General features: G+C 49.8%; 1 protein-coding gene across 8 annotated transcripts in view; it reads right to left on the bottom strand.

The window, feature by feature from the left end:
- Positions 1-25,937, bottom strand: part of ADCK1 (aarF domain containing kinase 1) — a 108,146-nt gene that overhangs the window by 5,702 nt on the left and 76,507 nt on the right. For 4 of the 8 annotated variants that reach the window (XM_036844885.1, XM_036844887.1, XM_036844880.1 and 1 more), the window contains 5 exons: positions 21,841-21,999; positions 16,348-16,464; positions 3,037-3,186; positions 1,603-1,800; positions 254-286 (listed from right to left, as the gene is read on the bottom strand). In XM_036844885.1, the coding sequence (XP_036700780.1) occupies positions 254-286; positions 1,603-1,800; positions 3,037-3,186; positions 16,348-16,464; positions 21,841-21,999 (657 nt within the window). Of the gene's footprint in view, positions 1-253; positions 287-354; positions 1,052-1,602; positions 1,801-3,036; positions 3,187-16,347; positions 16,465-21,840; positions 22,000-25,937 lie in introns of those variants that run through there. The other 4 variants (XM_036844888.1, XM_036844883.1, XM_036844884.1 and 1 more) reach the window with 3 other exon arrangements.

The following is a 25,937-nucleotide window of genomic DNA, read 5'->3' as shown; positions in this document are numbered from 1 at the left end:
CTCAGTCCACCATCCTCCCCACACACTCCAGACCACCCAACCCTGCCCCCTTAATGCATCACGTGCCCTCTGCCTGCAGTGCTTTCTCCAAGCCCTTCCTGTGGCTGGTGCCTTTCTTGTCCTTCGGGCCTCAGCTTACATGTCAACTCCCCAGAGAGACCTCCTCTACAGCATCCCCCCATCACCCATCATCACGGCACCCTGCTTATTTCCCGCCCCCCCAGCACCTCTAACCTGCAATTATTCCATTTACCTGTTTATTCACTTGTTTACTGTCTGTCTTCCTCTACAAGTGCAAATTACATGGAAGTCCTGTCTGTCTGCTCGTCACTGGATCCACAGGCACCCAGTCCAGGGTCCAGCAAAAACAAATGTTTATTCAATGAACAAATTTCAGAAACTATGAGGAGGCATTTTACATGCATTATCAATAAAGCAGAAATTATCATCCCTATTCAACAAACGAAGGAGATTGTTTTTCTTCTCCTGAGATGAGGAGCTGAAAGCTGTGTAAGCCTGGGGTAAAACTGGTGGTCATCTTTGCCACCATGTTTGCTGGGGAATGATGTCAACTTGGAGGAAAGCAGAGCCAAGAGATGGCAAGAGGTGGTTGGTGGTTTGGTGACATCGCTGGGGACTCTGGACCCAGCCATTCCTACAGCCCCCACCACAAGGCAGCTCGCAAGGGGGGGACTCTGAGGCTCAGAGAGGTGACTAGAACCATCCAAGGTCAGGCCACCAGAAGCAGGTGCTGGAACCAGAGCCCAGGTCTTTCTACTGCGCAAGCAGGACCCTGTCCCTTACGGTGAGCATCAGCCCCTCCCCACATGGACACGGGCGAGTCTGCAAAGGTCTGCAAACTGACAGACTGGGAAGACAGAAGGCAATTCCATGAGGGATTAAGAAGCCTGGGAGGGAGCTCGCCCTGAGCCAGGAAGAATGAGCTACCTGGTAAGTCCCTACTGGAGGGGCAGAGGTGAGTACAAGTACAGGGAGAAGGTGTTCCTAGGATCGGTCTCAGCCCAGACTCCAGATCCAATGGAGGAATGAGCTACAAACAGAGACCAAAAGAGCTGTTTCACTAAAAACTCCATAGGAATGAAGGGACAAGCAGCCCTTGGGTACGGCATGAGGAGTGAAGCCCCCTGCCCAGGAGGGTGCCCTAGAGCAACCCCACGATGGGAGATGGTGCCCAGCAGGAGACAGTGGGTGGTGCCAGACGTATTTACCAGACAGTCCCTGGGGATTCCCAGAAGTCCTGGGGGAGAACTTGGTGGAAGCCTGAAATCTTAGGAGAGCAGGTTGTAGTGAAAGTCACAGAGCCTGGATTATACAGTTAACGTGACCTACTTATATTCCAGGTTGATAAGGCCAGGAGGGACACAGTGGGACACCGTCCCCTTTCCCGCCATCCATCCAGGCACACTCTTTCTCCCTCCCTCCCTCCCTTCTAATCCAGTACATCTCTAATTCTGCCCCCTACTCCATCCCCACAGCCCACCAGTATAGAACCCCAGACCCTGGGTTGGCAGGGCTCCAAAGGCCATCCCTGGCCCTGTCCCTTGCATCCGGGACAGGGCAGGACCAGGGTGGGGCACCCACCTCAGTGGCGGTGACTGGAGTTTGGCCAATGCCCCTGTTGACTGAGTCCCACGACCGGGCTGTCAGCATGCAGGTGAACAAGGGGTAGAGGTCCCCGGCTCCCAGGCGCTGGCTGTACTTCTTCACGCTCTTCATGTCGGTCCAGATCAGTGACTGCCAGAGGTGGCAGTAATCCAGGCGGAACTCCTCTGTGAGCACCTACAGCGGGGGCAGCATGGCAGGACTTGGGCCCCCTCTCCCCATGAAAGACCTAGTCCCTGGCTGGTGTGACCACTGCAAAGGGGAGCGGAGGGAGACCACAGCTCCTGCACAATGCCTGCTCCTCTCCCACAGTCAGCCATCCTTGAAGGTCCAAGGACAAAGCCACTATTTGGCCAGCCTTGGTCCTGAGTGGCAGAGGCTACCAAAAGCCCACCAAAATCTATATTCCCCTCTTCTTCCCAAGTACAGTCTAAGATCCCCGCCTCCCTCCTAGTTAGATGGAGCCCTCTGCCTGAGCTCTGACCACTGGAATGTGGCAGAAGCTCCACTTCTAGGCCTGGTCCATGAAGACTTTCCCATGCATGCTCCTCTGAGCCCTTCCCCTGCTGCTGGTGGATGGCGAGACCCCCAAGGAGACCTGGGAGCAACAGCCTCGGTCAGCCCCTGCTTTCAGGCTCCTCCACGCACCCCAGACTGGTGTGTGAGCAGGCAATTAGACATCTGTTGTGTTTAGGCCATCGTTCACTTGGGGGCTGTGTCTACCTTAAACTAACATGCCCAACATCACTGAGCCTTTCAAAGGAAGCCCAGATTTGGGGATGTGGGATCAGGGCTCTGAGGGGAGGAGCAGGAGACCATCGGGGAAACCTCCCCAGGACCACCTGCCTCATGGAATCAAGCCAGGACCTGGGTCCTGGGATTGACACTGAACTTCTCAACTTCCAGGCGGTCACACGTGGCTCACTGGAACCAGCTCTATGTCCCAAGTTCCAGAGGATAGTCAGGACCATCCAACCCCTATCAGTTCCCTGCGCCCTTTCCCATTACATATGACCTCCTCACTGGGGCTGAGGTACCCTTCCCCCTGAAGTCCAGCTCATGTAAGGGCAGCTCACCTCCCAGGGTCTGGCTAGCCTGGGCTTCCCTGGGAAAAAGGGTTTTTTTGCAGCTGACAAAGTCCACTCATACATCCAGGCACAATCTCATCTACCCCTCACAGCTGCCTCTAAAGGAGGTGTTATCATTCTCACTCTATTAGGAGGAAGCTGACGCTCCAAGAGCTTGGAGAGCTCATATGACCTCGACTTCCACAAAATAACAGCTCTAGGGGTAGGGCTGGGCCCTCTTCAGCTACCTTGCTATCTGCTTCCCATTTCTGTGGCCAATAGGGGAGTTCAGCGGGCTCTGAGCCCAGGCAGGACCAGACCCTGTGGGGGGAAAGGGCTCTCCTACCTGGTAAAGCCCATGGTCCAACAGGACAATCTCCGCCTTTCCTGTGCCCGGGCACTTCCGCACCAGCACATTGCCTGGGTGAGGGTCACAGTGCACGAAGCCGTTGACAAAGATCATCTCACTGTACATCTTGCCCAGGTGGCGTGAGATCTGAAAGAGAAGGGAGGCGGGTGGGAGTTGCACCTCATTACCACATGCCTCAGACACTTCTACTCTGGCCCCTCAATCTGGCCACTCTCAAGAGGAAGGCCTGAGCAATCACGGTGGAAGGGATGGTTTGAGATTGCATAGTTCTTGATAGAAGCTGAACGCTCATCCAGCTTTTCCTAACTTCAGCTGCACATTAGATTCAGCTGGAACTCAGAAATGTTAGGGGTGGTACCCAGGCATCAGTATTTTTTTCAGTGCCCAAGGTGATTTTAATGGATGGCAAGGTAGGAGAACCGTTGTTTCTAGGTTTTCTGAAGGCTGTAACACCCACCTCCCACACCTGCCCCTCCACTCTTCCCTGGTTTTTCTCTTCTATCAGTCCCTCTTCATTTTTTCCCCCAAAGCTGAATATGGGTTGGAAAGCTGGGTGGGGGTAGGGATCACTCTACCTGCCCCTTCTCCAAAGAACAAGGCCAGGGGGCTGAGGAACAGGAATAGATGACCCCATCACCCTCTGGGGCTGCCCCAGCAGCTCCAGGCCAGTCCCAGGAGGACCCAGAATCACAAGCCCTTCTCCCCTCTCCCTTCAGGCCCCTTTCCCTACTCCCCTCCCTGCCAGAGCCCAATGCTAATCTGATTTATGATGTCTGCATAGAAGAAATGACACTGGAGAGGCCGTTTAAATCATCCTGTCACTGCTGCTCTCCCTGCCGAGGCAGCCTCCTTATCTCTACTCCCTTTTTATTAAAGCTAAAAGCCTCTTCCCAGCTAGGGAACAGCTGCTGAACAGAGCCAGACCCGGACCCACAGATGGTCTGCTGATGGGTTTCCACGGGATAAAGAGATGCTTAACCCAGGAAGCTGACGCCCTAGGACACACACTGCCCTTGGCATTCCTCAGCCTCGGCTAGACCCCATGGTCACTAACAAACATATCCCAGCTAGAGGAGAGGAGCTGGGGCCCGTGGGATGGGGAACATAGGATTAGGGTCTTAAGATAAAGACTCAAGTCCTTTCCTTGGTTTACAAAGTCCTATACAACCAGGCCCAGCCTCCCTCCCTGGTCTCATCTTGTACCACACTGACATTCCAGCCATTATTTGTTCTCTTCCTCTTCTCTAATAGTCTCTGTGCCTTCCTACCTCAGGGCCTTTGCACGTGACATTCCAGGAACATTGCTTCATCTCCTCTTCACCTGGTTCACTCCTCTCTTCCTTTCCACCCCAACTGAGCATCACCTCCCTGGGGAAGCCTTCCCTGACCTCCTAGACTAAGTGATGTTCTCCTGCCATACACCCTCACACTTTTCTATCACTAGCACACTTTTTGTATTATTATTTGATTAACAACCATCTAGCCCGCTATCATAAGCTCCTATATGATGGCAGGAACTGGCTCTATTTTGTTAAACAGCTTCATTGAGGCCTAAGTTACATATCATAGACTGGTTCTATTATTCATCCCCTTGCCTGTAACAGGACAAACATGTGAGTATAGGACTCTGCCTTCAACCTGAGTGAGACCCTTGTCTCTCCACGTTTTTCTGGGATGCTGAGGTGCCGGCCTCTGATGCTTATCCTAACCCCATTAGTCGCCTCTGAATCCCAATCAATGATAATTGGCCTCCAATTAAATCATCAAGAATAAGTCTACTTTAGTAACAGTAGTTGTCATCCTTATTAAAAGCCCTAAAAGTAAGTACAATCATGATCCCCATTTTGCAGATTAGGAACTGAGACTCGTCGAGGTTTAATGTACCCAGAGCTACCTGGCTGGAAAGAGGTGGAGACAGAATTCAAACCAGGTGTGACCCACAGCCTTCCAGTAACCACTATTCTATACTGGCTCAGGCCAACTTCTGCACTTCTCAATTGAACTTTGTGACCTTAAAGAAGTTAGTCATACTCTCAACTTCAGCAAAATGGAAATAATAATAGTGCCACTCTCACGGGCTACTGTCAGGTAAATGAGAGTATCATGGTGCTTGGGACCTAGTAACCTCTCCTAGGTGCTCCTGATTCCTCATAACACTCTTGGGAGGGCGGCAGACTAGGTTTCATTGTACCTTTTTAAGAAATGATGAAATCAGGGTTAAAGAGGCTATCTAAAGTCATGACACTTAAGACTGTCGCCCTGTGCCCTGCTACCACACGCTCCTGACATTTTTCTTGGGGGAAAGGAATGCCCAGTACTCAGTGTCTGTGGGCATCAAGAACAGAACTTTACCCCGTGTCAAGTTCCCAGACTCAGGCTGAGATGTTGGGTGCCCCAGGGCCACCATTTTCTGTTTCCTGGGAGAGGGGGCCCGGCCAGAGCTGGTCCTGGATGAGCCAGCAGGTCCCCACCTCAGAACCACTGAGAACCCCTCCTGTTAGGCTCTTTGGAGCTCTACGGAGACGAGCTCTGAAAGGCCGTATTTGCCAAACCAATTGCATTTATTAAGTAATAATTCATTTTTATTTGTCAAGGATGCCTATAAGGTCCGATCAGGGCTCCTGATCAGCCCAAGATAAGCAGGGCAGCCAGACAGAGCTGCAGAATTCCAGCCAAAAGCAGAGCAATGACATTTCATTTAGTCTGGGCAGATCTGTCATGGGGAGATGTATGACCTCCCTTAAGCTTTCTGAAATATTGCTAGTCGCTGCGGGCCCCCTGTTACTACATTGAAAGGTGGCCCCTAGGGCTCCGGGGACTCAGGCTGGGGGAGCCTTGGCCCATGAGGAGTGAGCGGCTGCTATAGGAGGAGGAGAAGAGGCTGCCAACTGCGGCCCATATACACGCAGGCAAAGCCACCAGAGCAGCCCTCCCCTTCCAGCGGCCCCTACCTGGGTGTCTTTCCTTCTACGGGCTGTTCCTGATGTTCATTTTAACCAGATCTCACCGGGATGGGCAAGTGTGGAAGGCAGAAACAGGAGGGAGGACCAGCCTATGTCACTGGCTTCACTCTGGGGCCCTGTTGGCCCTGCCACTGTGGGCATGGGTGACCTGGGGGACAAGTCACCTCCCTTCTCAATCTGGGTCTAAGTTCCCTGAGCTGTTCGGTGAGCCTAGCCCCATCTACTCTATTTCCTCACAGAGCTACCCCGAGATTCAAGGTCAAAATGTGATTGCTTGTGGGAAGGCACTTTATCCGCTACACTCTACGACACAAATGTGCTTGTTTGTTTTCTGTCATGTGGTAGCTTACTTTAAACCTGGAAAAAAATATACCCACTATCACCATCAAAGAGTAATTTTCGAAAAGTTAAAAACTTGACTTTCACACAAATATAGAATGAACACATGTCAAACATTGTGTAACTCATCAGTAAAGGAGCAAGTAAGAAAGTAGAGCTGGTTCAAAGAGAATTTTGAGGGACTGGGTATTTATGGGTATTTAAACAGGAATAAGAGACTAAGATTCCAGGATTAGATACAAAACTGGTTATTGGCCTACTGGGCAATAAGGAAATCATAACCTTCTGGGTTATCTTTTCTAGTAGGGAGAAATTATTTGCATCTCTACTGGATAAGAGCCACAGGTTGACATATGACTTCAGTCTGAGCCCTTAACTAATTGTCAATAGCAAAGTCAAACAAAAGTACATTCCCTTAGATATGAAAAAATCCTCAGGTAGGCTGCTTGAACAATGCCCAAGAATGATTTTGAAAGGACAAACCGCACACTCCTTTTTCTGAATTTTAGGTAATTTTTCTTAACATCTATCAGAGTTGCAGTAAATAGTCTCTGAGAACCAATTTGCCCAGAGAAAGGCAGCCAGCCCCCTCCTACTCACAGAGGCACTGAGAGTCCCAGGAGAAACCTAAGGCCATCACTGGGCACAAAACCCTCTCTCCACCCCTTCCATATACTTAGCTATGTCTCCTCCTCAAGAACAGACAATTGTAAATAAGGCTGCAATGAATATGGGAATTCAGGTATCATTTTAATATTGATTTCGTTTCCTTCGGACGTATACCCAGAAGTGGAAATGCTGGATCATATGGTAGGCCTATTTTCAGTGTTTTAAGGAACCTCCATACTGTTCTCCATAGTGGCTGTATCAATTTACATTCCCACCAACAGTGCACGGGGGGGGGTCCCTTTTCTCCAAACCTGCACCAACACCGTTATCTCTTGTCCTCTTGATGACAGCCATTCTCACAGGTGTGAGGCGATCTCTCATTGTGGTTTTTATTTGTATTTCCCTGACAATTAGTGATGTTGAGCACCTTTTCATGTGCCCCTTGGCCATCTGTATACCTTCTTTGGAGAAATGTCAGTTCAGTTCCTCTAAGGCTGCCCCTTGCCCTGTTAACGGCAGCATCTGCATAAAGAAAGGAATCCCACCTTTTTAGAAAGGTAACAGCTAACGCTCTGTGCCATGCACCATTCCAGGTACGTTACATGGACTCACAGCCACCTCTGCAGTAGACAGGTGAGGGAAGCGAGATACAAAAAGAGAAGGAAGCTTGGTCACCTGGCCAGCAGTTAGTGAAACCGGGATCCAAACCCAGGTGGCCTGGCTCCAGGGAACAAGCTCTCTATCACCAGCCCCTCCTGCCTCTCCACTCACTGGGAAGCTCCTTCCTGGTGGCAGGAGCTGCACCAAAACCCTCTGCAGGTCCCCACGGCAACCAAGAAAGCATTCCGTTTGGAGAAGAGCGTCGCAGTGGGAAATCCAGAGCTGTTTGTCTAACCAAAAATACACTGTTAACTAAAGCCATACTACAGCTCTTTTCAGAAAAAAAAAAAAAAAATCAGTGACAAGTCTTTAATTGTTCCATGTAAAAAGAATGTGCCGCTCACGTAAGTGATTTCCATAATTACGCAATGCCTTTATGTTCTAACAGTAGGCAGGGGAAAACCCAGGAATCTATAAAAAGTCTGAGTAAAGAATTAATTTAGTAAATAATATTTAAATCAAAGAGTTATTTTTGGATTTTTCTCAAAACGTGAATTGGCTGAAAGTACTTTAATTATCCTATAATTGCATGGATGAATTTATTCCCACCCCCAAGGGAAAGTCTATTAATGTTCTTGGGGGGTGTCAAGGAAGCAAGGTCCAGATCTCTGAAAGAAACAGGAGGATGGTGTTGCAGGGTATTAATAATCACACAAGTAGCCCGATATTAAGTATAAGGAGGTTAATAATTCAAGCTCTCTTTGCCCCTCCCCTGGAGTCCACCCAGGCTTCTAGAGGCAGAACCACAGCCCCAAGGACCAGACCGGACCACTGCCTAGAGCGTTTTACTCTCCAGCCCACCCCACCCCCAGGAACCACCCCTGGGATGTATAAGCCTCAGGTCCCTCGCTGCTGCCCATTCACGGAGCGGGTCAATCTTGGACCAGCAAACGCTGAGATGAAGTCCCTGAGTATGAAGGCAGTGGGAACTTCTTCAGCCACACCTGGTGTTGGGAGCGGTAATGAGGAAGAAAGAAGAGGAGCCGGGTTAATTACAGGAACCTGGGGGAGTTTCTCTAATCTCGGAGCCTCTAGGAGCTTGGTGAAAGCTTCTCTAGATTCGGCTTGAACCGGGACAGCACCTGAGAGCCAGGGCATGGGGTATCCACAGGCCAATAAGGGCTCCTCAGGGCTCCTGGCCAGTGAGACTCAAAGGGTCACGGCTACCAGAGTGGCGGGGAGTGGATCCCAGGGGCCACGACTACTGGAAGACACACATGATGACCTCTGACATCTCTGCCTTGGGCAGCAACTCACTCCAAAGAAATACGTCCACATCTGTCCACCTTACCTGGATGAGGATAAAGAAAATGAGCAAAGGGTTTCTTCCCTACATTTCCCCCTTCTTCTGGCTAATATTTTACTGCCAGCACCACAGAGGGAGCCGGGGGTTAGAATTCCAGCAAAACAGCCTGTGATGAGCATGGACTGTGGGCACTGCACCAGCTGCTTCATGTTTCAATCATCAAACAATCCAATACTTTTTTTTTTTTTTTTGGCCACACCACACAGCATGCGGGATCTTAGTTTCCCAACCAGGGATCAAACCCGTGCCCCCTGCGGTGGAAGCGTGGAATCTTAACCACTGGACCGCCAGGGAAGTCCCTGATCCTCTCTTGTATCCACTTTACAGCAGGAACCTGGGCCTTCCCAAGGGTGATGAGCTCCACCGAGGCGGCACAGCTCGCAAGCAGCAGAGCCAGCAACAGAAGCCAGGAAGGCCAACTCCAAAGCGCCGCCGTTCCCCACTCCTGACACGCCTACTGTTGGGGAAATAAGTCTCCAGGAACCCATCTGTGCGCACCTGGACCCTTCCAACATCCCCAAGCTTCTCAAGATTTGGTGTGAGAAGGTACGGAGGGTGGACGATGGGAGGAGGTGTTTTCATTCTAGTGATTTCAGTAACCCGGGGGTCTTTGTGCCCCTCTGGCTTCTCTTCCCTAGTCTTCTGAGCGCCTTCCAGCACCGAACCAGAGTGACCCGCCAAGTGGTGGGTGATGCTGAGCACAAAGCAAATGTCCTACACAATCCGAGCCGGTGTCGGGAGACAAGAGGAAGCACGTGGGCAGCGTGGCTTTTAGACATAGGAAAGGGGGTGCCCATTTGCTCAGTCAGTGACCACGGATCACCCCGGAGTCTACATACTCGTGGACAACAGAGGTAGGTGGACAGGAGAGGAGCAAGAAGATTCTTGGAGATTCTGTGGAGGAAGACATGCCTCCGTGACTAATAACCTCATGAATTATAAAGGACTTTTTTTTTTGTTTTAACAGAACTTCACAGCCTGCAAAGCCACACAACGACCCTGTGAAGGAAGTATGGTTATCACTCCAACTGTACAGATGAGGAAACTCAGACTCGGAGTTTAAGTAACTTACCCAAGGGCACCTGGCCAATAAATGGCAGAGCTGCACACAACCCCAGGTGGCCCGACTTTGAACCCTCTGCCCCTCCCATCATACACGCAGCCTCGGTGATGCCTGACCAGCCCACTTGTCCCACGCTCTGTTCACACCTCTCCTATGGCACTGACACGAGGGGCCTGCACCTAGTAGGTGCTCAAGAAACGTCTGCTGAAAGACGCGTTTGAGATGCTTTCACTGCTTCTCCAGTGACACGGAATAGAAAAACGACTCGAAGGAAGAAACATGGCAAGGGCGGCTGGCTACACACAGCAGATGGAACCCAGGCACTGACTGCATTCCCTCACCAGCCCCGCTTAAAATGACTCTAAAAGCAACAAATAAGGCCGAGACCCCACTGCAACAGAGAGTAGAATGGCCAAAAACAGCACACAAAGAGATTAGCCAGGCTGTGTTTGCCAGAGGGGAGCAGACAGCTACTGAAAAATGGCTCAGCAGGCTAGACGGCAGGGCACCCTAAGCCGACAGTGGGGGAACTTGATGTTTGCTGTCTCGGAGCCTAGAGAGGCCAGCAACTCGGGCCCTGGCACCTCCGATACATGGGTTGGGAGTCCAAAGCAAGAGCTAAACCTCCAAATCCCCTTCAGATCCTTACGGAAGACAAGATTTACTCTCTGGAGTGGTAAAAAGACAGGCTCTACAAGCCACACCACAGACCAGAGGGCCATCATGGGGACAGAGGACTCGGTCAAAGTCCACATAATGACCACTGCGGAGCACCCGGCCTTCTCTCCCCAGCAGGCTCCCGGGCCCCCGGGATGGACAGACTGGCGTCTCTTGCAAGCACGCCATCCCTGCACCCAACCCGTCCTTCACAGGCTGCAGATGCTGCCCACCAGGCCTCCAGTCCCTGTCTCACCCAACCCCAGCTCCGGACTTTGTCACCTTTCTCCCAGCTAATTTCACACAAATTCAATTGGGCCTCAGCCCATGTGGGGTCTTAAACACACACTCACTGAAATCCAATTAACCTTCGATAAAGGTCCTGCAATCAATAGTCGTCCTGTGGCTTAAGGAGGCTCCATTCAGCCCAGGAAAGCGTGCTCCTGCACGACCTTTATTCTTAATGAAATCAATGACAGTCACTGTCACCAGCTCTTAAAGTGACTGGCAAATATGATCACCGGGTCAGGCCCTCAATAATATGCTGCTTCTGGGCTCAGAGCACAGACAAACGAGGGCCCCTGCAGGCTGCTGGCTCCCCAGGCTCTGTGCTCCCTGGCCAGACAACACACCCGGGCAGGGCCTGGACGTGCAAAACAGTGGAGGTGAGGCTTGTGGGCTCACCTGGGGCAGCCAGGGACCCCCTGGTCTTGTGGCAGGTGGTTCCTGAACTCCAGTGAGTGCCTGAACCACCCGGAGGGTTTGTTAAAATGCAGATTCTTGCAACCCTTCCCACCCCAGATTCTGATAAGTAAGTTTGGGGTGGGGCCCAGGAATCTGCATTCAAGTCTTATCTCCAAGCAAGCCAAGAGTCGCTGTTCTGTAAAGTATCCAAGCAGGACAGACCCTTAGAGTCCAGATAACCCAACGCCTTCGGTAAGAAAATTGAGGCCCAGAGGAGGGGAGTGATGTGTCCAAGGTCACACAGCGGACCACTGGCAGAGATGGAGCTTGAACCCAGGTCTCTTGTCTCCTAAACTGGTGTTTCCCTACCTGAGTCTATGGGGAACTGGCCACTTGGACTGGTCTTCAGGTCCTCACATACTAGCCCAACTGGGCTGGGACGCTGCGAGGTGAGGAGGCCTCTTCAAAGTGGAGTGGGGATGACTAACAAGTGTTTGGAGGGGTCTAGAGCCCTCCCCACCCTCGGGAACAATTCCTTCTAGAGCCACTTCCTGCTGAGCCCCATCTTCCAGCTGAGTCAACAACTTGTAGCAGCCAAGATGCCACTAACTATCCTCTCCCCCAGGATTTGCGGTGCGATCTTTGCCCCTTGTCACTCCTATCTGTCCCCTGTATTTCCCTCCCCAAGCAACACTCACAGCCAGGCTGTCCTCAGGAGGGAGAGTCACTCCAGGGACAGGCCCACTCAGTCCCACAGTCCTAGACTGAGGTTTTAGAACCTCAGAATTTTTTTAGAAACTTTCAGTCATGTGGAGTCTTTCATGCTACACATACACACACACACACACACACACACACACATACACACACACACACATGCACACACACACCACTAGTCTTCCATGAGGCCTGTGGCTTTGAGGTTGGTTGGTAAGAGCCATAACAGGTTAATTTCTGCACAGTAGGGCCTGTCCCTAGTCTCCCAACCTCACCGATGGTCAGCAACGGCACAGTAGAGCACGTGGCCCAGCGCCCACTGCCCAGCCTGAGGTTCCTGTGGAAGTATTTAATGACATCATTTCAGAATACTACCAAGGAGGCTCCCAGGTCATGCAAACCCTAGAAGCCAGGGGCAGGAGATTAAGGAAATAAGGAATTAAGACAGTATGGTTATTATTGCAAGGACAGACCAACAGACCAATGGAAGAGAACAGAGCTTCCCGAAAAGACCCACAGCCAATTGAGGACAAAGATGCCAGGCCTAAATTACTACATGGTATGATGCTATTGACATGAAATTCAGTAAGGGAGAAGGTGATCTATGGTGACAGAAGTCAGAATAGCGGGAGCTCTGGTGGGGGTGAGGGTATCAACTGGGAGGGGGCAGGAGGGGGCCTGCCAGGGGGCCAGAAATGGTTTGTCCCTTTATCTGGCTGGTGAGTACACAGTATATCCATATGAAAACTCACTGAGGTGTACCATGAAGATCTGGGACCTCAAGTAAGTTACCTTCCCTCTCTGAGTCTCTGATTCTTCATCTGCAAAACAGAGAAAAGACCTCCCTCCTAAGTTTGTAATGCAGATCGGGCCTGGCACCTAGAGTCAGGCAGTCAGTAAACGTTAATGGTCAAAGGAGGTGATGGAGGAAAGGGCAGGGCCCAGTGATGATAATAATAATGAAAACAGCAACAACCATCAACTAGCTACCAGTTCAGAGTTCTAGCCACTCGCCAGGAGCTGTGCTAGGAGGGCTCATCTAGTCCTCACAACATCTCTAGAAAATGGAACAACGTTTGTAATATGAACTTGATGTAAGCTAGAGAGAGAAGGGCTGCATTTAGATGGTGCTCTGGGAGCTGGGCAAAACTTCTGTCAGTATTCCAACTCCTTCTTCGAGGAGTTACTGGCATGGCTGTCAACCAGGTGGCCCCAGGATCCACTGCAGCCCCAGGCAAATCCCTGGGAGGGAGACAGAGAAGGTGGAGGAGCAAGGACTTTGAAGTCATGCAGACCTGGGTTTGACTCCTGACTCTGCCCCTGCTAGCTGTGTGATGTTGGGCAAATTGTTTAACCTCTCTGAGCTTCACCTTTCTCATCTATAAATGGGGTTAACGATATATCCTTGGAGGACATCTGTAAGGAGTAGAGATTATATTTGTCACATGCTTGGTACATATAAGTTGCTTATAATAATTATTGCTATTGTTTTTCCCAAACTACTCTGATATCAGCCTGCCCGACTCTGTATGTCCACGGAAACAAAAACCAACACTCTACCCCAGCCCTGCCTCATAGAGGCCAATCCAGGGCATGAGACTGGCTTAATTTGTTTGCTAATTCATAGGATGTCCACCAAGGGTCTGCTCTGCACAGAACGCTGGCCTTATCTGCAAAGCTGGTTCAAGAGGGTTGGAAGCAGCAGCAGATGAGCCCAGGCCCTCAGAGGGCATCACCCAGCCCCAGCTCCCACCAGCCACCTCCAACCTCCTCCCAGGTACCTCACTCAGCCAAGAGCAAGCAACTACACCAGAGCACATCTTTGTCTGCACTTGTCTTTGAAAATCAAAGCTGCCTGATTAAACGCCATTACAGCCCTAGGTTCACTGGATCCAAAGAGATTAATGAATTTAGGGGTGCTGCTGGCATGAAAAGCCCACCGCAGCTGGCAGTAACTAAATGCCAGTAACCTGAGGCCCCTGGAGTCTTTCCTGATCAGCAGGCAGAGAGACCCTGCTCCCCTTTAAGACTGTTCAGGATAAACAAGAGGTGACCTCCCCTCCCCTCCTCTCTCCTCCCCTCCCTTCCCCTCCTCACTGGCGCCAAAGACTTTGTACTCAAGAGTCCTGGTGGACAAAGAACAAAGGATCCCTGGCTAGATGCAGGGACATACCCCCACCCCAACCAACAGAGGAAGAGATGGGCAAGCAGGTCTTACCACTCCCTCCTCTGCAGGAAGCTCTGCCCAGACACCCCCTAGCCAACAGTGAGGGAAGCAGAGTCAGAAGCCCCAAGTTGTGCTACTGCCAGGTGACCTCGGGAAAGACATTTGCTATCTCTCTGAGCGTCCCCTGAATTGGAACAGTAGTTTTCTCATCCTCCCCCTGCCCCCAGCCCCCGAGCAGCAGATCTCTTCCAAAAGAGCCCAATAGGCAACTGAGGCGATGGCAGAGCTGCCCTGGGTGAAGCAGGGTAGGGAGTAGAGAGGCCCACCCAGCCTCCCCACCCATCCAGAGGCCCCTGAAGGGTTCTGGGAGCACTGTTCCCTAAGTCAGGGGACAATAGCTGTCCCCAACATCCAAGGCCAGCTGTGGCTAAACATGCTCCTGGCAGCAGCTCCATACCCTCTGCTGCAGGCCCTCCTTTTACGAACTAAGAGGAGTACTGGAGTCAGAGAGACTTGGGTTTCAATCCTAGCTCTACTAGCTGTGTGACCTTGGGCAAGTTACCTTCCTTCTCTGAATCTCTGATTCCTCATCTGCAAAATGGAGACAATAAGACCTCCTTCCTGAGTTTATTATGGAGGAAAGGGCCTGGCACAGGGAGTCAGGCATTCAGCAAACATTAACCATAAAAGGAGATAAAGGAGGAGGAAGGAAAGGCCAGAGCCCAAAGAAAAGAGTGAAAACAAAAGTCCTGCTGCCATTTTGGAGTGCTCAGCATACACCAGGCACCGTTCTAAGCACTGTTGTGCACTAACTCTTGAGGTCCTCCCAACCTTCTTAGAAGTAAGGCTATCATCGTCCGCATTGCAGAGGCCACACAGGCACCCAAGGCCTGGGCTCACAATCTGCACACTCTCCTGCCGTTCCCACTGGCTCGTCTGCTGAGCCAAAGTATGGCTTTTTCCTCTGGGCCACCACTGGGACCCCAGGCTCATCTTCGTGTGCTGCCCGAGAGGGAGTAGCCAAGAGCATTCACTTCTACTGGGTCTGGTCCCTTTCCTTCCTTCCTTTCTCCCACCAGCCAGAGTGGTCACGTCACTGCACTCCTCACCCTTCAGTGACTCCCCAGTACCTCGGGGTCATGCCCAAGGCCTTCACCATCTGCCTGCAGCCCTGCAAAACCTCACCACTCCTTTACCCTTCCTTGCAGTACCACCTCTGCGTCCCCAACTCCTCCACCCCGACACACACACACACACACACACACATCCCTGGCAAATTCCCGCTCATCCTGCTGGGGAAGCCGGCCTGGGGCAGAGGTGAGCACTTCTTCCTTGTGGCTCCCTGGGGACTGGCTCACCCCTCGTTGCGTTGCCTGAGAGATGGCTATAAGGATAGAGTTGTGTGTCTGACTCCAATGCTAGGCTGGGAACTCCTTGACAAAGGGAATTGTGTCTAGTTCCTCTCTGAACCCTCACACCTAGCACAGAGTAGGGACTAAAAAATGATGAACGCTGGTGGAAAAAGGACAACCCCATCCCTACCTGTGGGACCCCATGGTGACCAAGAAGAAGAAAATGGGGTACAGGTCCCAGCCCACCGGTCAGCTTTCTCTGAGGCCAATCAGGTGGCAGGCGGGAGACAGAAGTCCCTCTTTTTTTCACTCTAGGCCACTAGCTGGCTACTGCTGAGCCCCTTTGGCCTGATACCTGGAGATCTGGGGAGGGCAGGAAGAGGGAGGAGGTGCGTCCAGAGCCCGCAGGGCAGAGGATTAAGTCCCATGGATTTGCACCGCTGTTCTTCAGTTTCTCTGCACTGCAGGGCTCAGATGGCACAAGAAGACAGATGGTAATCCCCTGTCCAGGCAGGAGCTGCTGGGGGGGGCAGGTGGGGCTCAGCACATGCCCCACCCCACTGCCTGCTGCCAACCCCAGCTCTAGGAGATGGGCAGAGAGCCGCCATAGAGGACCTGGAAGGCTGCTTTGTGCTCAGAGATGTTATAATTCTTCAGACAACAGGCCCCACTTCAAGGCCGTGAGACCTCACCCAGACACAACTGCCCTTGCTAGGCAGCCCCGCCCAAGCCCGCGTCCCTCGCCAGCAGCCAAGCACCCTTGACCTTACCTCATTGACGTCAATCTTGTTCCTCTCCATGTAGTCTCTGTCGTTGACCTGCCCGCCGTCCACAAACTCCATCAGAAGGACCCGCTTGGTGGACAGCTCCCAGTAGATTTGGGGGACCTGGAACAGGAAAGGGCAGGTCAGAAGGAGGCAGGAGGCTGGAAGCTGCGGGCAAGGGCTGCAGACGGGCACGTGAGCCAGACATCAGCACACGTTCCTCCCAGGAACAGAAGGGAAGGCCCCCCCCAGCAGGGATTGGTGGCGGAAGCGGGAGGCAGGCCAAGAGAGAAGGGTAGGCTGTTCCACCACCACCAGCGAGGCGCCAGGCCTCCTTTAGTGACCCCTCCTGCCTGGGGACCAGAGGAGGGCTTCCCACCCTCCTCAGTGCCTTCCAGACACAATGAAGAGCCCACACTAAAACTGGGACTTAGGGGAAAATGCATGGAACCTCTCATATCTGAGCCAGAGTTGGTGTTAGAAGCTATTTCTCTCTCACACCGGGCTTATTTCAGGCTCCTCATGTGAATATAAACCCTCTGCCTCAGTTTCTTCACCTGTGCAATGGGTGTTATTATATGTATGAATGATTGAATGAATGAATTTTTGCTGAGTGATAAATTTTTCAGTCACGAAGTCATGAGTTTTCTCATGCCCGTTTCCTACAAGCCTCCTGTGGCAGGCAGTGCTGAAGCCTAACCCAACACCTATTCCCAATCCTCCTCTTCCCCTGAGACAGGGGAAACTAAATACTTTCCCTGCCTGCCTTGCAATAATTATGGCCACGTGACACAGTTCTGGCTTATGAGACATAAGTGGAGGTCTGTTAGGGGGTGTAGGAAGGTTTTTATTTTCTTAATAAAAAGGGATGTTTGTAAATATTGCAACTCTTCTTACCCTTCTCTTCCTACCTTGAGAGTGAATGTGTTACCTGGAGCTGCAGCAGCTATCTTATAACCATGAGGAAAAGTCTAAGAAAATCACAGAGATGCCAGCTCTGATACTGTCAAACCACTGAGACAATATCAACAGGCAACTGCTACAAGCCTTCTTGCTATGTGAGGAAAACACATCCTTTTTGTTTAAGACATTCTGAATGGAGCTGTCAGTTACCTGCAGACAAATGCATTCCTAACTGATATGCTCTCCAACCCCCTCTGACTCTAAGGACACCCAACAGCCAAAAAGAGAACAGATTTCCCCAGGAGTAGCCAAGAGATTGGGCTGCACCAAGGACTGCTGGGCTGCCATGTGAGTGAGTGACACCTATGAGTCCCACCATGGCCAGGAGGGAGGAATGACCAGGATTTCAGCATGCCATGATTCCCCAACAACTTAATGGGTTTATTCCACTTACAAATGAAGAAGCAAGGGCACCTAATTCAAGTGTTTTGGGGAATAAGGACTTCCCTCATCCCAACCCCCAAAGCTCAACTAGCAGTAAGATAGCAGCCCTCAAGCCAAGAAACCTTTCTTGTTCCTGGTTCTGCTAACAACTGTTGTGTCTGAGTCCAGACACTTAACTCCTCCATGCCTCAGTTTCCCTCATTAGAAAGGAGATTGTTCCTGCTCCATCTCAATAAGGAGCTCTGGGGACAAAAGGTGCCATACATACAAGTGAACACCCTGGGCTCCCTGGAACAAAAGTTCCTACTGAAATCAAGGTGTCATTTTGGTTTGCTCCTTCCCTGCAGTTTTTGCCATTTGAAAATCTAGGCCATTAGAGAAATTTGTGACCCTATGTTACTTTGAACTCAAAATTCAGTCTCGCTTGGCATTTTTCAAAAAATCTCTTTAAAAATATGAGTGCAAGTTTGCTGCTGTTGGCGGTGGCTTCCAAATGAAAGGGACATATTTGGGGGTTAAGTCCTTCCCCTGCTTTGTTTGGGACCCAAGCTTGGCCGTGGGTGCCTGGGGCTCTGGAAACTGGAGGTCAGACCCCGCCTCCATATCCGCCTGGGGCAACAGGGAAAACAGCCAAGAAAGAGCCACAGACCAGAGAGAAAACCCAAAAGCTGGAGACTCCCTGGGCTTGTTAGTCAGGGTCACCAGTGTACTGGGTTCCCCCTCTTCCACCTTTCCCCCTAGTCTCCCCCCAGATGCAACCAACCCAGTCTCCCAGTGGAATGTGCGCCTGCTTCAGCTGCTTCGCTCTGAAACAGCAGAGACAGCAAAAAAATGGGAGGCAGAAGGGTCTGTCCTGGGAGCTCAGGGAGGGCTGCAGTTGCCCCTCGATGGATGTAACATGGAAATGACTGCAAAATGCAAATGTGCCTCCTGCTCAATTAGGAGAAACTTGGCTTGACAGGGGACACAAGGTCAAGTGACTCGCCCCTAAATCATCATGTGAGCAGGAGGCTCTGGGGCTGTAAGGTGAAATTTACTTCACCCCAACAGCAATGCTTCACCACCATTCCTTCCTCAGCTTCTTCCATCAAGGAATGGAAAATGAAAGAGAAAATTTTTAAAGAGGCTATAAGAACCACGCTGTCCCCTGCCCAAACAAAAATAAACCCCGAGAGGCTCCTGGCCAGGGTGCCTGCTGACCCCACGGAGGCCATCAGGACCTCTGGGTCTGGCGTCTAAACTCCTCACCACAGAGCTGAGGGCCCACTCCTGTAGGCTCTGCCTGCCCCCACACCAGAGCCAATCCTGACCCTCGGAAGGAGGGCACAGATTATGGAAAGTTCCAGCCCCAAACCCTGGCCTCAGCCTCATTAACTGGCCTGTGCTTCCTCTTTGTTCCTGTGCTTGGTCAGCACACCCGGCTTGTCCGGGCCAGCCCCCGTCATCCAGGGCCACAGTCGTCCCATTAGCCGAGCCCAGTGGAGCAGAGCATAGACCTGAAGTCAGACTGTCAGGCTGGAGCCCCTGCTCTGCCACCTCCAAGCTGTGTGACTTGGGTGAGTTTTATAACCTCTCTGAGTGCCAGTTCCCTCACTGTAAAAGGGTGACGACAGTTACAAGGAAAGCGACGCTCCTTACTTCTTACTAGCACGTGTGAGGTCCTGGAGCTCAGCACGGCAGCTGCCGTATGACAGCCACGTAGAATTTCACTGGTTCTGAAACACAACCGGGGCTGAGAGCTAATGCAACAGACAGTTCAGCATAACTCAGATCTGCCCATAAATTATTATAGAGGGAGAAGAGCTCAGAGGTTTAACATGCAGGCTTGGGGCCAGGCTGCCTCTGTCCCTTACCAGGAAACCGTGTAACCTTGGGCAAGTGGCTTCATCTCTCTGGGCCTCAGCTTCCCCGCTGCTGACATGGAGCTAATAATGGCATTTCCCTTGTGGGGCTGTATAAGGATTAAAGAGTAAATATACATAAAGCACTTTAAAAGTGTCTAACACAGCATAGGCATGTAAAAAATATTAACTAACACTAATTATTACACATCAGCGCTTCTTAAGCTTTGAGAGTCTTAGGAAGTTATGGTGTTTCACCAAATGCATGCTCATCTCCTCAGCGTTCGCCCACAGTTTCTGGAGTGTCCCAGGCCCCTTACCTAGCACTAAAAAGCCCTGGTGTGGCCCCTGCTCAAGAGACAACCCCCCACCAGGCCCCCCACCTCCACATATACAGACACACCCTCATCCCTTCCAGTCCCAAACCCTGTGGTTGTAAGGCTTCTCCCTCTATCTTGTCCCAGTTGTCCCCAAGGTCAGTCACAAACCTCACTGCTTGTCCTGTCCCCTCCCCACAGCATACACACACGCTGATGCCAGATCTACAAATGCCCTGGTCTGACTGTTAGGCCGGCTGCCCCCTCGCCTTCTCCCCATCTCCCCGACACCACATTTGCATTCAGTGCCTGTCTGAGGCTCAGAGATTTATAGCACAGGGCTGAGGTTATTAAACCCCACTGGAAGAGGCCTCACACACCGAGAGGTAAACTCTTTGCTGAGGCTTAATTATGCACAGATGTTGTGATGGGGTGCCAGTGTGCAAAAGCAATCTATCTCCTGTTTTAAGAGCTGAACTGGGTTCGCAACGCAAAATTTGCTTCCCACTTGTTATGTGTTTAGAGAAAATTAATTACTCAGGAGCCTTAATTCTAACATTGTCTTAGGAATGGTGTGAGGGTTTTAGAAGCAGCAGGTCAAATCATTACACTAATTATTTACCCATTTGGCATCCTCGTTTCAAAAATTTGTGTTATTATTATTATTATTACATGTCTTGGTCTGACAGATGCTAGTTGGCCCCAGCCAGGGGATGATTTTGCTGTTTCCATGGGAACAGTGGAGGAGACGGTTCTGCTTGGAGCGGAGGACCACCCCTGCCGGCTAAGAGGCAACAGAATGTCCTTAGACGAGCCTCAGAGTTGAAGTCAGAAAATCCTGTTTGTACCCTAACTCCTCTCCTCTAAGACTACCATCTGTAAAATGGGATGATGGTTGTTGGAAGGATTCAGTGTCCTAGTATCAGCATAGTGTTCAGTGCCACAGAAGAAACATTCAGTAAACATTGCCCATCCCTTTGTACAATCAACACATCTTGGAAGCCCCCTCTGAGCTCCTTATCTGGGTGGAATTAAGTACTTCCTCTTGGGCATCCACAGAAACAAAGATCAGTCTCTGGCATAGTGCTAACCAACCTGTACGATAACAACATGTTGTGTGTTTGTCCCCCACTAGATGGGAAGTCTTCCCACGCAGGAGCCAACCATCTCTTACTAATCTAGGTACCCTCCAGATCCTAGCACAGTAACAGGCTCAGAAAATGCTCAATAAATGTGGAATAATGGAATGAAAGAAAAGGAATATGTAAGTGGAAGCATAATTCAGATCCCACAGCATTATTCTAATTAGTTAATATTATTACTTGCATTAGAAAGCCAAGTTTTCATTGAATTGGTGGTTTGAAGCTCAAGGCTGGGGCAATGTTACCAGATCATCTGGATTTGCCCAAGCAAGAGGGTCTGTACAAATAATGGCATTTGCCTTGTAGGGCTGTTTAAGGAAAAGCCAGTCAAGCACACTGGGGGCATCTTGACAGACCTGACCCACAACTCACTCAAAAAGCTGAACTTTGCCAGTGGCTACACCTTCCACCAAATCAGCGTATCAAGACGCCACACTGATCATCACAGTTGTAGGTCTTCCTCCCGTGAACCAAGCTTTAGGACTCTCAGGCAGCTAGGGTAGATGCACCCTCAGTCTCCCCATCTCTATTAATCAATCCGGATAGCAGAAGTACAGTATAAACACGGTCTCTGTTTCTCAGGGTGCTCAAGGTCTTGCAACTGTAGGTCATTCAATAAAAAAATATTTGTTCAAAAAGTCAACAATCCCCTTTGCTAATTTGTATCAATAACTTTGCCTTCAAGGCCTTTAATGTGCATCACCAGGGACAAATCAGTCACCCTCAGAGAGAAGACTCAGGAAGGAGATGTCCCCGCTCATGTCTTGCAAGGCGGGATGCTCAGGGTTGGGACCAGTTATCCCCTGCCCTCTTCCGCCCGACCACCAGGGCCCCATGGCCCTGACCTCCTACCTTTAAGAAGTCAAAGTGTTTGAGCATTTGGGCCACTTTCTCGGCGTTCCTCCCCTCGTTGAGGAAATCCAGCTCCAAAGGCAGGTTCTTCTTGGCTTCATCCACCAACCACATGAACTCAAACTCTGGAAATAGCTGCTTCACAGCCAGGACGAGCACCTAAAACCCATCAAGCACCCCATCAGTCTGTCCATGGCCCCCACCAAGGGAGGTACATTCTCTGTCCTCCTGCTTGGGTCTGGGCGTTGACAAGTCCCCAGGCCGCCCCTGGAGTAAGGGTGGGTGGGGAAACGGTTCCCCTGGGGCCCATCTCTGTAGTCCAAATCCAAGATTATGAAAGCCCAACAGCCGCAAGCAGAAACCTCCACCACCATTTACTGAGCGCACCCCACTTGCCCAGCACTGGGTAAGCACTATTACCTGCCTTATTCCTCCATTTATTCTTCACAGTGTCTCTGGGAGGTACACACCCTTATCATCTGCATTTTACAGATTAAGAAAGTTGAGGCTCTGAGAGGTTATGTGATTTTCCTGAATTTGCCCAGCAAGGAAGCAGAGCCAGAATTCCCCTTGGGTCTACCCAGCCCCAAAACCCTTGTGCTTAAGCACGTTGCTGAATTGCTGCCTTTGCTTCTCCCAGATTTGTGCTTCGTGGTCCTGTTTATAAAGGGCTGGGAGGGGGCAGCAGCTACATTTTATTTATTTCTTAGGCTGAGAGGTTGGTACCTGAGCATTTATATTATTTTCTATGCTTTTTGTATTGAATACGTCTAAAATATTTCATGATAAAAAATCAAATTGGAATAAGAAACCAAGGTTGGATAAGACAAGAGGAGTAAGAGATAAGGGATTTGACCAATTGGGTAAAAAGCTTGGATTTTTGGAAATCTGGGCCCACTGTGCACTCTTGAGTCAGGACATGATGAAAGAGTGAGTTTCAGAAGACTTACCTGGCATTTCAGTTGTCAGTTTAATTATGTGAAACAAACATCACTGGCAGAGAACAAGAGCCCACAGACATCTGCAGAGCACACCACGGCGCCTCCGTGGGCAGGGACTCAGTTCTGAGGCTACCCCACCACTGGAGCTCTGGATTTGAGATGGTCTCACAAGTTCACAGACTATAGCACTGTAGTGGGTAAGCAAGGATGATGCCAGGGACATGGGGGATGTTCCAGCATTGGGGGGGCGGGGGGTGGGGAGAGGGAGGGACGCAGAAGGCACCTCTCCTGTTCTTCTATAAGCCCTCCTGTTGGTGTTCAAAGTCGGTCCTGGGGAGAACCACTGACAGATCCTCCCAGTAATTCTTGGTATAGATTATGGTTCAAGTTCTCTGAGAATCCCCATCTCTAGCCCTGGCTAAAGCAGAAAGATAAGGAACAAGAACTAAAGAACCATGGACTTATTGGTACCAAGAGACCTTCCCCATCTGTTATGGACTTAATGCTTATGTAGCCCCCAAATTCATATGTTAAGCCCTAACCTCAGGGTGATGGTGTTTGGAGGTGGGGCCTTTGGGAAGTAATTGGGTCTAGATGAGCTCATGAAAGTAGGGCCCCTGTGACAAGATTAGTGTCCTTATAAGAAGAGAAAGAGAGATCAGAGCTCTCCGCTTCTTCGCCAGGTGAGGACACAGGGAGAAGGCAGTCATCTGTCTACAAGCCAGGAAGAGGCTCCTACCAGGAACCGAATCAGCTGGCACCTTGATCTTAGACTTCCCAGCCTCTAGAACTGTGAGAAATAAGTGTCTGTCATTTAAGCCTCCCAGTCTATGGTATTTTGTTATGGCAGCCTGAGCTGACCAAGACACCACCCAGTCTATCCAGAAGGCCTTACTGAGCCCCAGCTATGAGCCTTGTCTCATGCTTCTGTTTGCCCTGGTCTATGATATGATGTCCAACAATGTACTAGGCACGTGCAGCACAAAGAAATAAATCTAAAGTAGGGCCATTAACTACAAGGCATTTTACAGCTTTGTTTTTAAATCCTATGTCCAAGGCAATGTACCAGACGCCATTCTAAAAGAATCATCACACAGGGTTATTATACTCAATTTCTCTCAAACGCTTTTTAATTACATTCGGCTGCAGTCTAATTTCCTTTAAGTCTTGTCTAGTCTTTCAGGGGCTAGACCTGTGACCTTATGATAATCGATTTAGTTTATGTTTTGTTTCTGTTTCCGTCACACGAAACAAGAAGGAAGAGGTGGCAACAGTGAGGCCCAGGCCGCATGTGTCAGAGCCGGGCGTCCCGTCGCGTCACCGTGCCCTCAGATGGCCCTCAGCTGTCACCAAAGGGGAGGCAGAGCTGGTGCACAGGAAACAGAAGCACCTGCCTGGCCCAGGCCAAGGGCACACCTGTCATCCGAGGCCCCTGAATTCCAATCTCTGGGCTCTGAGTTCAAGCAAGAACCCTCTTGGGTGTTTTGCTCCAGCCTAGATTCCAGAGCTTCTCACCCAGGAGGGACAAGGAAGGAGCCACAATGAGTCTCACTCATTTGTTCAATCAAAATGTACTGATTACCTTCTTGGTAATGACTTTGGACCAGACGCAGGTATACACAGAGACCCACATGTAGCCCAGTGGAGTCTATACCAGGAGATGAGGCTTCTGGCCACACAATAACTCCTCATCATTTGTATGGTCACTGTTATTTGTGAAATTTTTAATTATCATTTACATCCAAACAGCACTGAAAGGCACTTTAAAGACTCTTCTGTTACTAATCAATTATGTGATTAGTCATTACTAGTACTATTAATTATTATTAATACTTAATGTCATGAATCATAAAAGCAGCCAAAGACTTTATTGATTGATATTAATTGCTAATAACTAATTAGTAAACTAATTCATAACCCAAAAAACTTTGCACTACTCATAAAACTGGTCTCAAAAGCATTCTGTGGTGGTTGGCCTGTCACTTCCTTGGTTACTTTAAAATGAGAGGGTCTGTTTGAATGGAAGTCAGGGGTTCTTAGCTTTATAGGACACCATCCCCTTTATAGGAAGTCACCAATTTGAAATTTTGATGCCAGCTATGAAGCCCAGAAAATGTAAATACTCCCATAATTTTGTACATAATTCAGGGGGGTTATCAACCCCTTGAACTTCACAGTGGGTGGAGAGAGGGGTCAGGTTAAAAGTTGTCTGGTCCAAGGCTAAAACGGTTTGGGCTGCTGTCACTTTAGACTTTTCTTGGCTTGGGAAAATAAAATAAAACTCCTCAGTTTCACCTTCTGTTTTTATTCAATTCCCTTCTTAAGAGCCTGCCCTAAGTAGATTCAAGTTTTTCTTTTTTGACAACAGATGCAACCAACGAAAATAAAACAGGTGTTGTTATCAATTTGACTTTTTGATTTTTCTCCCAAATTTATCTTCTCCATAAAATTCTTCCAGCAGCCAATTTTCCACCAGTGCCTAGCACGTACTCAATAACCAGCAGATGTTTACTGAATATTCACATGAATGAATGAGAGAATGAATAAATGAACATTCCAAAAGGTTTGCCCTCTCCCCAGAAATAATTATATGTTCACATGTGCATTACCCAAATGCATTAAGTTTTTATGCCTCTAAGATTTTGGTGGAGAAAGGACTACCTCTGAATTTTGGGGAACCACAGTTTTAAGATGCCTGAGAATATTCTACTTGATTTGGAGTCTTGTTAATCAATCAAGGTATATTCAACAATTAATACTTCCTTCAAGGTAGAATAATGAAATCATTCTCCTATAGGGCTATTGGCTCACAGTAGGAAAAATAAATTATGAGCCACACAGAAATGTAATGGAAAAATTGAGAGTCACATAAAAGTTTGAAAACTAGTGACTGCTATTTATAATAGCAAAAAAAAAAGGTAATTATCATTATCCAGGCATAGGCACTGCGCTATGAGGCACTTTATACACATGCTCTCATTTCTTCCTCTTCTTGCCCATTTCACAGAGAAGGGAATCAGATCCAAGAGGTTAAAGCATTTCTCAAGGTCACATAGCTTTTAATTTCAAATGCAGGACTTGGACCCACGTGTTGGTTTGTTGTTTTTTTTTTCACTTCTTTCTTTATGCAGCCCTGTCTCAGGCAATACAATACAG

The sequence above is a fragment of the Balaenoptera musculus genome, chromosome 2, assembly GCF_009873245.2.
Source record: "Balaenoptera musculus isolate JJ_BM4_2016_0621 chromosome 2, mBalMus1.pri.v3, whole genome shotgun sequence".
In the NCBI taxonomy this organism is placed as follows: Eukaryota; Metazoa; Chordata; class Mammalia; order Artiodactyla; family Balaenopteridae; genus Balaenoptera; species Balaenoptera musculus.
This window is presented reverse-complemented; position numbering and strand designations above follow the sequence as displayed.